This window comes from Salvelinus namaycush, chromosome 14, assembly GCF_016432855.1.
Source record: "Salvelinus namaycush isolate Seneca chromosome 14, SaNama_1.0, whole genome shotgun sequence".
Classification (NCBI taxonomy): Eukaryota; Metazoa; Chordata; class Actinopteri; order Salmoniformes; family Salmonidae; genus Salvelinus; species Salvelinus namaycush.
Genome location: NC_052320.1, coordinates 6,262,245 through 6,275,085, shown reverse-complemented (window position 1 = coordinate 6,275,085; position 12,841 = coordinate 6,262,245). Strand labels below are relative to the sequence as shown.

Sequence of the window (12,841 nt, the reverse complement as noted above, 5' to 3'; positions counted from 1 at the left end):
TACCTTTGTGAGAGAAAAAAAGTATTACTTGTTAAACAAAATATCTTTGTCTGAGCAATTGTATTAGCATAAAATAATATAATGTAGCATTTTTTTGCATGCAATATAGTTCAGTATTTGAATAATTTATTTTATACAGTCATTATTGCTCATCTTTTTCAAGGGTGTCAATAATTCCAGACCCCACTGTACATAGCACATTGATGTGAATCACACTGCTGCTATCTCATTTAGCTATTTTAGTCTTACAGATTGTGGTTTTTGTGAATGGCTGTGGACATGCGTATTTGAACCCAATAATGGTTGAATTGAAGAAGTTTAAGCTGCCTATCAATCATTGTTTTTTGTGACCAGTGGACAGGCAGTGAAAATGTGCTCTTGCAACAGCTGCATGCGGATCCCAGCCTATGGAATAAAAGTTTGAGGGAGTTCTTTCTAAACTCCTCCATGGTCTTGTGCTCCATACTGTCAACGACAATTTAAGAACACCACGAGTGGGGCTTTTATTGCTCAATCTAATTTGTGCTGATTAAATTATAAATAATCCATAGGCCTAACGGACACATGCTCAAACTTGTGCACTATTTATATAGACTAATATCTAAGTGTCACTAACAAAATACGTAAACATTAGGCCTATAGCAAATGCAGCATATGGCATACATTTTCATATGCAAATAGCACCTTCCGGTAGTGCTCAAAGCATGCCATTCCATGACAGAAACATTTATTTGTCAACAATGAGCCCAATCAGTCCTCCATGACAGCAACATCTATATTTCCATATTTCCAAATTCTATTCTTGAAGATCAAGGAGTATTGAGAATGTGAATCTGACAGATTTTGGTTTTTATTGTAAAGATATAGTCTAATCATATTATTATCTGTAGTAGAAAGCAAAGGGAAGAAGCCTACATAACCAACCTGTAAAGTAAAATGCAACATCCATGTATGGCCATCTACGTAAAGGGGAAATAATCAGATTACATTAAAGAGTTTGGGTAATCCAAAAGTTACGTTACTGATTACAATTTTGGACAGGTAACTAGTAACTGTAACTGATTAAATTTAAAAAGTAACGTACCCAACCCTGGAAAATGATGTGGGCTTTGCATGAAAACAGATATTTTACCGCAGTGCATTTGATATCCTTACTAAAGAAGAACGCTTATGGAAGCACCATAAGTGAATCAGTCCTTCTAAATATGTCAAAACTTTTCCACGAAAAGGAGTAAACAAATGAATAATATGTGAGTTATTTTGCTAACGAGGATGGTAGTGGTGATTCAATCTCCACCCCCTGATTCTAAACCACTTCATTGGACTAAAAACACTCGTGACATGAGGGAGTTGCATAAGTTCTGAAACACACTCAGCCACAACCAGACCCAGACACACCCTTTCTAGGTCTTTCTGGGGTGAGGGGGGGGGGGGGGGGTGTCAAAGGTTGAGAAAGATATTTGTAACTGCCACACAGAGCTTAAAGGCCCATCAATACAATCATCTCTGTGTAAACTGGTATGTGTGTAAAACGACCACGCCACATCAATTAAAATGAGTTGACTCTTCAGTAAGGCAGGAGGTGTTAGCTAATAGATACCAGCGTAAGGCAACATGTAAACACAGTTAATGAAGTAATCATCTTGACGTGCCCTGAATGGGGAGGGACAGGCTGTAGATAAGTAGATAAGTGTTGTTCCCATTAAATACTTGACTGACACCTTTGAGTCCAAATTTGGAACCAATAGGTCAACTGTTTTGATAGAAATAGGGTCACTAGTAGTTAGTGCCCAACAATGTGTTATAAGGAGGAGTTTGTATAAATATCGCACATTTCTGTCTCATGCATTGACAACAGCGTGTCGATATTGTCACTCAGCAGCACATATTTCTGAGAGCATTACAGTCACACAGCTCACAGCATTACAGTCACACAGCTCACAGCAATACAGTCACACAGGTCACAGCATTGCAGTCACACAGCTCACAGCATTACAGTCACACAGCTCACAGCATTACAGTCACACAGCTCACAGCATTACAGTCACACAGCTCACAGCAATACAGTCACACAGCTCACAGCATTACAGTCACACAGCTCACAGCATTACAGTCACACAGCTCACAGCATTACAGTCACACAGATCACAAAGCATTACAGTCACACAGCTCACAGCATTACAGTCACACAGCTCACAGCATTACAGTCACACAGCTCACAGCATTACAGTCACACAGATCACAAAGCATTACAGTCACACAGATCACAAAGCATTACAGTCACACAGCTCACAGCATTACAGTCACACAGCTCACAGCATTACAGTCACACAGCTCACAGCAATACAGTCACACAGCTCACAGCATTACAGTCACACAGCTCACAGCATTACAGTCACACAGCTCACAGCATTACAGTCACACAGCTCACAGGATTACAGTCACACAGCTCACAGCATTACAGTCACACAGCTCACAAAGCATTACAGTCACACAGCTCACAGCAATACAGTCACACAGCTCACAGCATTACAGTCACACAGCTCACAGCATTACAGTCACACAGCTCACAGCAATACAGTCACACAGCTCACAGCATTGCAGTCACACAGCTCACAGCATTACAGTCACACAGCTCACAGCATTACAGTCACACAGCTCACAGCATTACAGTCACACAGCTCACAGCATTACAGTCACACAGATCACAAAGCATTACAGTCACACAGCTCACATACTTGGATCTATTTCAAGTGAGTGAGAGAGTTACCCATAATGTATTTCTCAAGGTTGCCATGGCAATATCAAGGACAAGAGATCCGTTGGCGGGACAAGAGAGGATGGAGTGTTTGGCTCAAGGAGTTGTGACTCACTCTCTGAGAATGGAGAGGAAAGGTGAGGAGGGGCAACAGTGCCAAGGCATTGTGTACTTGGTAAGTAATAAAAAGCATTATCAGAAATGATCACACTCAACAGAAACATATGTAAAAACAGTAGCCAAATGATAGCCTCTCTTGACATGATATATAACCTGATAAAAAATGCTGGAATTTTCATGCTCAAAAGATATACTAAGGTAATTGTTAGATAGCCATACTCAGGTCATTGTTAGATAGCCATACTCAGGTAATTGTTAGATAGCCATACTCAGGTAATTGTTAGATAGCCATACTCAGGTATTTGTTAGATAGCCATACTCAGGTAATTGTTAGATAGCCATACTCAGGTAATTGTTAGATAGCCATACTCAGGTAATTGTTAGATAGCCATACTCAGGTAATTGTTAGATAGCCATACTCAGGTAATTGTTAGATAGCCATACTCAGGTAATTGTTGTGGAAAGGCAGCACATATTGCTACATCAGGAAGTACAATTGGGGTAATCAGTGGCAATTTTAGCATGTAAATCTTGGTGGGGAAAACTCCCCCAAAAAATGTTTATGCATGCCAGCAAAGCCACTACAGAACGCAACACCAAACAATATATTAATTGGACTATATCGGTGACAAACAGTGCCCACAAACTGTTAGGGCCTACATAAAGCTTTTCCAACAGCAGAGTCCCAACAGCAGTCCCAACACCTTACCACTGCTACACCTGACTGTCAGCGGAGCTTTGTCATCAGCCTGTCATTCTCTGGATTTATGGTGCTTTCAAAACAACTGGGAACTCTGAAAAAAACAAGGTTGAATCATGACGCTAGTGATCTACAGGTCAGCGCTCTAGAAAGAAGCCCGATTTCCTGACTTGGAATTCCAAGTTGGAATACCGTTCAAAATGTTTTTTCCCAGTCAGAGCTTGTTTCTTTCAGAGTTCACAGTTGTCTTGAACTCACTGAAGTCTGAGATTTCCCAGTTCTGAGTTTCCAGTTGTTTTGAGCACAGTAGAAGTCATGCTGGATTGACAGCACGGCCAATGTTGAATGTTTACCCTTTTAAACTTGGAAAAGAGACACTTAAACCCAGACTTGGACCACACATCCACTCCACTGAATAGCAGGATAGTGATTGCTTTACAATGCTTGCAATTAGACACTGATTTCTTCCAAATCACTCACTGTTGAATTTGCAATTTCCAACTTGTTGTGTAATGTTTATATCCAATGGTCGATGAGCACCGATATGTTTAATCTATAATTTCTCTTCATAATTTCTCTTCATATGATCAAAGATTAAAAAGGATTTGCCAGTAAATTGTTGACTTGATTCATGATGATGACTGCTAGCTATGATTTTGAAAGTATGATGTTGACATGATCAGTCTAATCAAAGCTGCTCTAGATATAATGTGATTTGACATCATTTTATCTGTGGCCAATGACCTTGAGCCTTCTTGGATGGGCATTCTAATGTAACTCTATGGCAGCACCAAAGGGGCTTGAATTTTCTAGCTCTACCCTTAGACTTGGAGGTGACTAGTGTCCTCATGAGTGACAGAACACTGAGCCAATCACGGTGCAACTAGAGAACATTACCAACCCCTACGCTCCGTATTTTCGGCTGGCTGACCCACCCCCACAGAAAGCACTGAGCTAGGCTGAAACACCTGCATTTTGGAGCTGCCTTACTCAAGAAAGCAAAAAAAGAGACCATGTTTGTATACTGTACGGCTCCATGATACCATTTTTGTACATTGTTTGCAAACTGATATGCGACAGATATTAATAGCAAAATAACATGCAAAACAGGCAACCCCCCCCCCCAAAAAAATATATTTTATTTTTATTTATTGCTAAACAGGTGGTGCTCAAAACAGGTGAATGACGGGCCGCCAGCGTGGGTAATCAAGATTACAAGCACAACGGCACTGCTGTATATCTGATTGGTGTTATCTGGTAGGACAAAGGTAAAGGCAACTTTTAAGGAGTCTTCAGTAGATCACAACCCAGTAAACCATCATCACCTTATAACCATGATATTCTAACATGGGTTTCTGTAGCATGCTGTGAGACATAGAGGAATGCATGCAGCCTCAGGCCTTGCTCCAAACCACAACAACAAGCCCCATTGGGTGAATAGCTTGAACACCTAGCTGGTTGGTGTCGTTGTCCCTGTTTCTAGGAAAAACTGGTTGTGCTGAGAGATAACATTGGCTGATTGAGAGCACGATGGTTCAAAAAATGATTATATAACTAAAAGTGTAAAGCGTCTATGAGGTCAATTATATAACAAAAAGGTGTCTGTGATATCAGGACAAGCCTACTGGCAGCATTCATTCATTAAAACCCTGAGTAGCCCAGGCTCATTACGTTCATGGTAGGCAAGGCATCCTGTTTCACACCTTCAGTACAGTATCTAACTGGACCCGTCTGCAATCAGGTACCAAATTAAAGAGCAGCGCAGTGAGCAACAGTTCTGCTTTGCACCTGACCTATATTCCATGAGGTTTACTGGCAAGCTTCTAATCCCTTGTCGTGTAACACATTTGACTATGTAAAGCTATGTAGAGAGGTGATCCTGTTCAACTACATGACAGTTTGTATAACCAGCTGTTATCATATTTCACCTCAGGCTTTAACACTCCATCAGGTCCCTTATGCCCTACCATGTTTTTCCTAACAGGGTCCAAATGCCAGGTAATAACTTGGTCAGCTTGTGTTATAAACTAAAAGTATTCTGTTACACTGTACTGCTCCTCCCTCTTCTCCCCTCACCCAGAGGCCTGCCCAATGAGAGCTAGCCCTTTGGCCCCTCCCACCGGGAAGGCTCTTAAAACCAGTGCTGTAACTCATTCTCTGTCTATCCACTCGGGTTTCCCCAGCACTCCAGACAAGCCCGCCTGCCATTCTATCTCCCCCTCAGTGTCCTTCACTCACCAACCGCTCAAGACCAGCCAGGATGTCGGTCAGGAAAACTACCAGCTACACCGTCAAGTCCTCTTCCTCTGGGGCAGCCCCTCGCAGCTTTAGCAGCATGTCCTACTCTGGACCCAGCCAGGGGGCCTCCCGCCAGAGCTACAGCGCCCGCAGCTCCTATGGAGGGGCCAACAGGGGCATGGGAGGCGGGTTCGGGGCCGGTGGTGGAGGCGGCAGTTACATCTCAAGCTCTTCTGCCTATGGAGGTGGCATGGGCCTGGGGATGGGGATGGGTATGGGGATGGGTATGGGTGGTGGTGTTCATACCCCCATCACCGCTGTCCAGGTGAACAAGAGCCTGCTAGCCCCCCTCAACCTGGAGATCGACCCCAACATCCAGATCGTCCGCACCAATGAGAAAGAACAGATCAAAGGCCTCAACAACCGCTTCGCCTCCTTCATTGATAAGGTCAGCCATGGTAACCTTTCCCTGTCTATCTGTCTGTCTGTATTTGTATCTGTATCTATCAATATCTCTGACAATGTACTTTGCCATAAGCCTAAACTGCTATAAAACTTTAGTCTTTGAATGAAAAAGGGAAGTAGAGAGTACAAACAATCTGTGGGATTTTACGAATCTATCTCTATTAGCTATTACAATGCTGAGGTGTCTGTTGTGTAATGAATGTGGAACAGCGGAGAAGAAATAGATAAAAGTTCACTTTGTGAAATGCTGGTTCACGCCATGGGAGATCTGTTACAGTGTGTTAGGTTGAATACACGCACAAGCAAACTCATCAGCTTGGAAAAGGGAAGAAAATCTAGACTTGTCTGAGACTCAACGCAGTCAAGCAAACTGCTTGTGCTAGTTTTCTCTGGGTTCTCAAGAATTCACATCTAATGGTTTTGCAGTAATTGTCCTTTTATAGTGATGAAAACAGAAGTGCAGCAGGGTGGGGTGGGGTGGGGGAGAGCGTTTCTACAGAAGGGTGTGTCTGTCTCTGGTTAGAGTAGCTAGTGATCTGGTTTACCTTGGGAATGGCTGCCTGCCCTACCCCTGCGGAGGGGTGTGGCCCGCCCCTGTGGAGGGGTGTGGCCCTGCCACTGTCGAAGGTTGTGGCCCTGCCCCTGCGGAGGGGTGTGGCCCGCTCCTGCCCTGCTGGACACTCCAAAGAAGGTCATACTCCTGGAACACAGACAGGACCATTTTGTCATCACCGTCATTGTTACGTTTACATACTTTTTATATTCTTAACAAGTCTTGGAACAATGGAATGAATTTCAATGAAAGGCTAGTCTATACAAAAACATGGAGGGTAACATCAGAACACGGTCAAACATCAATACATAACATTTAAAAGTGATAGCAATGTTTCATATTGCTTTAGTTTAATTGATGCCTGGGGGCGTTTTCTTAATAGCTTCTCTACTGACCTATCTGTCCCACATGCCTAGCCTGCTCCACTGGGTTAGTATTTAAAAAGGGCAGCTGGTTTCATGTTCTGGCTAACACCAGTGGATTTGTTACATAACGAGGAACAAAACGAATCAGAAAGGGATTTTACCACTGCATGTTTCTAAAGGGAATAGATAATAGTTTGCAGATGGCCCCTCCTTTTTAATCTTGTGATAACAATTCCCTTTCCTACTTATTTCTAAGTACTGACTCTAATCTAATTGCAGTTGAGGCAGCCATTTTATGATCATTCCTGAGGCTCAGTCAGGAGCGATGTCCACTGACAGCCATCTATTTATTTTATCCCCTATTATAGATGAACCAACATGCTCTCCCCCTCCCCCATTACACCTACCTGTATACTGCAGTTAAATATTTACCTTCTAGTTGGTTGGATTGGCTTTGTCACGTTCCTCTCAATTCTCTCTCGGGCGGTCGCCCCACCTCCCGACCGCGCCCTTTTAAAACAGGAAAAACATGGAGGAGGTCTAAATAACTCTATCCCCAGCTCTTTCCATCTCCCCCTCTGCCTCCTGTCAGGATGCACATCATAGCTTCCTTGGAAAAATTGCTTGCTAGGTCTATCCTCAAAACAGCCGTCCCCACAAGCTCCAAACACTCATTTAAACAATAAACACCCTAATTTCTCCATTGGAGGATTAAAAGGTTCACATGAGGATGACATGGGGATAGTCATGGATGAGTCATGTTAACCCACCATCGATGTTCCTTTTATGGTGCCCTTTTATGGTAGAACAGAGAAAAGTCCAGAATTGGAACAATATATTGTGATAATGTGATAAACTGGTGATCAATGTGCTTATCAAATGAATCAACATCTCTTGCACAACACACAGGTACGCTTCCTGGAACAGCAGAACAAGATGCTGGAGACCAAGTGGAACCTCCTCCAGGGACAGACCACCACCCGCTCCAACATCGACGCCATGTTCGAGGCTTACATCTCCAACCTGCGCAGACAGCTGGACGGCCTGGGCAACGACAAGATGAAGCTGGAGGCGGACCTGCACAACATGCAGGGCCTGGTGGAAGACTTCAAGAACAAGTGAGTTCGCTATTCATGTCTCTGCCTTTAATTAACAGATGTCGTCAGCCATATTTTCAGAAAAGACTTTGCTTGGGCCTCTGCCTGGCCAGGTTCATAGCACCATTGGAGGGGTGCAGTAAAGGATCAGGGAAAGCCTGTTAGTAGAGGGAATTTTTGATTTAATCAGTAACACAGGACACACCAGTATTGTGTAATCTCAGTACTATAGATGGACAACACCCAACTATAGTCCATTCTCTTCACATCATAGGGATTACTCCACTGAACTGGAATGCCCTGGAGGAAACATTAGATTTTACTTGACTGGAGGTGAAAGTCATTTAGATGACTAGATGTCTTTCAGCTTCGCTTACACAGATCGCTGCATCATGGCAACGGAACACACACCAGTGCCGCCAATCTGTCAGTCCTGACAAATGATATGAGCACATTAGCAGTCTGTGTCCTCAGGGGGAAATAGCACAAAATAAAGAAACACCTCACAATCTCCGCCCAGATTGAAGAGTGCAGAGTAGTAAACGATTCCCAGGGGCATAGTTGTTGTGAACGTAGCACTCATGCCCCCTAGTGTGAAAACGGTATATTAACTCTATTACTATACCAGAATTATAAATAGTTACAATTATGACATTGAAATATATCAAATCGAATGTTGAATATATTCATATCTGAACTAAAGCTAACATTGCTCTCAATCTTCTCCCCAGGTATGAAGATGAGATCAACAAGCGTACCGAGTGTGAAAACGACTTTGTGCTCATCAAGAAGGTTAGCTACTTAAGATTTTATCCCATCAGTTTTTCTGGCTTTCTCTTCTTGTCATCTTGTTAACATACGGATTGTGGATGTTCCTCTCAGGATGTGGACGAGGCCTACATGAACAAGGTTGAGCTGGAGGCTAAGTTGGAGAGCCTAACAGATGAAATCAACTTCCTGAGGCAGATCTATGAGGAGGTATGGCACTGAGCTCATCACTTAGCTACTTCCTGTTTACATTACTCCATAACAGTTTAGTTCAAAATAAATACCTCAAGCCATAACCTTATATAATGTATCTGACTCCATCTACCTACCTAATCTGCTAGGAAATTATTACAACAACTATTTGAATTAGGAGGACATTATTGACTCTTCAGTCCTTAATTAGACACTCATTCATTATAACCAGATGTGTTGTTGGCAGCTTCCAACAACGGCCTGGATTTGTTTTTTGCTTTTATTTATTTAGTTATTGAGTTATGGCACACGGTGTTGTTTGTTGTATAGACTGGAATGGGTCTCTCTCATGCTGGATCTACACTTTTACTGACATCTGTTAGGCATCTTGACTTTGAAGTCAAACTGCTGGAATCAATCTGGTTGGTTTTTCATCTCTGGGGTAGGCTGAAGTCTGAAAGTCTTGTCTGTAATAGGCCAAGTGTTTGATGGTCTCTCTCTCTCCTTCTCTCTCTCTCCTTCTCTCTCTCCAGGAGCTGCGTGAGCTGCAGGGACAGATCAAGGACACCTCAGTGGTGGTTGAGATGGACAACAGCCGTAACCTGGACATGGACTCCATCGTGGCTGAAGTGCGTGCCCAGTATGAGGACATCGCCAACAAGAGCCGGGCCGAGGCCGAGACGTGGTACAAGAGCAAGGTATAGTAATGGGCACTTCTATAGTAGATAAACGTGATTTCTCCCTTTGGCCGCTATGTTCAGGGCTGCCAATAGCCTTTCAGTACACTGAAAAAGTTGATGTAAAGTCACGTGTTTTCCACCCCGACCATGAATCACTAACGAACCCCCTGCTTTCTTCCTGTTGGATGTTTAGTATGAAGAGATGCAGACATCTGCCACCAGATATGGAGATGACCTGAGATCCACCAAGACAGAGATCTCTGATCTGAACCGCATGATCCAGAGACTGCAGTCTGAGATCGACTCCGTCAAGGGACAGGTACACAACCAAGACTCTCAGTGCTAATAAAGTACAATCTTATCTTAAGTGTTAGATTTGTGGCATCTAGACTCACGTGATGTTGACAGAATATACTATTTTCCAATGGCATTAACAATTTGATTATAAGCAGAAATTATGACATGCCGTGTCTTCGTCTTGTGTTAGCGTGCCAACCTGGAGAACCAGATCGCCGAGGCTGAGGAGCGCGGGGAGATGGCGGTGAAGGATGCCAAACTCCGCATCAGGGACCTGGAGGATGCCCTCCAGAGAGCCAAGCAGGACATGGCCCGGCAGATCAGAGAATACCAGGAGCTGATGAACGTCAAGCTGGCCCTGGACATTGAGATCGCCACCTACAGGAAGCTGCTGGAGGGAGAGGAGGACAGGTGAGATATTGACATCCATGAAAATAGTACACGTCAGCTTGAAAGTACAGTATTATATAGCAATGGAAATACTGTATATTACCAGAAACTAACATTTTCAATTGGTCTTCTTTTCACAACCAGGATAGCAACTGGTATTCAGTCCATCAACATCTCCAAACAGAGCTGTAAGTACATGCCTTCCGCAAACCATTTAGCAGACACTTTTATCAAAATAAAACCCAGTGTTTTTCCCCTTCTGTTTTGTGGTGCATTTAAAACATCCATGATATTCATGTTTAGCCAACCTGTATTTACCAGTTGTCTCTCTCTGTGTCACCTCACAGCAAGCTACAACTCCTTCCCTATGGAGAGTGCTAACAGCACCTACAGCAGTGGCTACTCCAGTGGTTTCGGCGGTGGATACGGCGGTGGATACGGCAGTGGATACGGCGGTGGATACAGTGGCAGCAACTACAGCTCCGGTAGCGGCTACGGTGGCGGCAGCACCACCAACGTCACCACCCAGAACAAGAAGAGTGTCGTCATCAAGATGATCGAGACCAAGGATGGAAAAGTTGTCTCTGAGTCCTCCGAAGTGGTTGACGATTGAGCGGCTGGATAATGCCCTCTAGTCTAATCTCTTGCTCACCATTCCACTACAGTGTAACACTTAAAGTCAAAGGCAAACAATGTTACATGAGCACAAATATAAATGTGGCTGTTAAGCAATAAACAGTTTTAATCCAACCAAAGATTTTAAGGGGACCACAGAATATTTTTCTTGTTCATACTATATGTCTTATGCCTTTTCTAATTCTGTACTAAAACTAAATGCTTGCAGGAAATTAGCAAAAAATGAAGTTGCAACTTGTAGAACATTCTGTCCAAACCTCTGCAACCCTGTTCACTGTAAAGAGGGCCATTCTCTGAGTTCAGTTGCATGAAATGGATGATATTGTGTACTGTCCATGACAAGCGTTGCTCAGAGTGGGTGTGAATGTGACAGTGCAGCACCAGTGTTCTTGGTCAACCTGTCTAAAATGTCTGCTATGCTAGATAGTAGTGCATGTCTTCCCTGTTGTGTTCTGTTGGACCCCAAAGAAACTTCCCACCGTTGCCTGAGGTGCTGTTTTTGCTACCAAACAATTAAATGTGTTTTTACTGAACACGTATTTTGTCCTGTGAGTTTCACGTCTTTATTCCTGCACGCTCAAATTCTTGTAAACATTTCTCCCAACATGGGTTTCATACATAGTCTCAGTCGGTATGAAGTCAGTACTGAGATAATGCTGGTAAAACTGAAAAGGAAGGAGACAGAATCATCCAGTGGTAGTAAAGGAGAAGACACACATTGAGGGTGATATGCACAGCACATAAACAAACAACTTCTCACCTGCACACAAGCCTTTCTTCAGCTGTTATACTGTATTGCATTCCATTCTTCAGCTGTTATACTGTATTGCATTCCATTCTTCAGCTGTTATACTGGGCGGCAGGGTAGCCTAGTGGTTAGAGCGTTGGGCTAGTAACCGAAAGGTTGCAAGTTCAAATCCCCGAGCTGACCAGGTACAAATCTGTCGTTCTGCCCCTGAACAAGGCAGTTAACCCACTGTTCCTAGGCCGTCATTGAAAAATAAGAATTTGTTCTTAACTGACTTGCCTAGTTAAATAAAGGTTAAATGTAAGTCGCTCTGGATAAGAGCGTCTGCTAAATGACGTAAATAGAATACTGTATTGCATTCCATTCCTTTCTCCAGGTGTTATACTGTATTGCATTCCTTTCTCCAGCTGTTATACTGTATTCCATTCTTCAGCTGTTATACTGTATTGCATTCCTTTCTCCAGCTGTTATACTGTATTGCATTCCATTCCATTCTTCAGCTGTTATACTGTATTGCATTCCATTCCTTTCTTCAGCTGTTATACTGTATTGCATTCCATTCCATTCTTCAGCTGTTATACTGTATTGCATTCCATTCCATTCTCCAGCTGTTATACTGTATTGCATTCCATTCCATTCTTCAGCTGTTATACTGTATTGCATTCCATTCCTTTCTCCAGCTGTTATACTGTATTGCATTCCATTCCATTCTCCAGCTGTTATACTGTATTGCATTCCATTCCATTCTTCAGCTGTTATACTGTATTGCATTCCATTCCATTCTTCAGCTGTTATACTGTATTGCATTTCATTCCTTTCTTCAGCTGTTATACT

At 43.0% G+C, this 12,841-nt stretch overlaps 1 protein-coding gene across 1 annotated transcript; it reads left to right on the top strand.

Annotated features, from left to right (window-relative positions):
• Positions 1-5,739: 5,739 nt before the first annotated feature.
• On the top strand, positions 5,740-11,803 carry LOC120059059 (keratin, type II cytoskeletal 8-like). Its single transcript, XM_039007839.1, has 9 exons — positions 5,740-6,264; positions 8,109-8,317; positions 9,028-9,088; positions 9,179-9,274; positions 9,790-9,954; positions 10,130-10,255; positions 10,424-10,644; positions 10,768-10,811; positions 10,971-11,803. Exons 1-9 carry the CDS (start codon positions 5,839-5,841, stop codon positions 11,234-11,236), a joined length of 1,614 nt encoding a protein of 537 aa, XP_038863767.1. The 5' UTR covers positions 5,740-5,838; the 3' UTR covers positions 11,237-11,803.
• Positions 11,804-12,841: the final 1,038 nt, after the last annotated feature.

Coding starts and splice junctions, on each gene's coding strand:
- LOC120059059 (XM_039007839.1), top strand. CDS start 5,839: ATGTCGGTCAGGAAAACTACCAGCTACACCGTCAAGTCCTCTTCCTCT. Junction 9,955..10,129: donor AGACGTGGTACAAGAGCAAG/GTATAGTAATGG, acceptor TTGGATGTTTAG/TATGAAGAGATGCAGACATC. Junction 10,256..10,423: donor TCGACTCCGTCAAGGGACAG/GTACACAACCAA, acceptor GTCTTGTGTTAG/CGTGCCAACCTGGAGAACCA.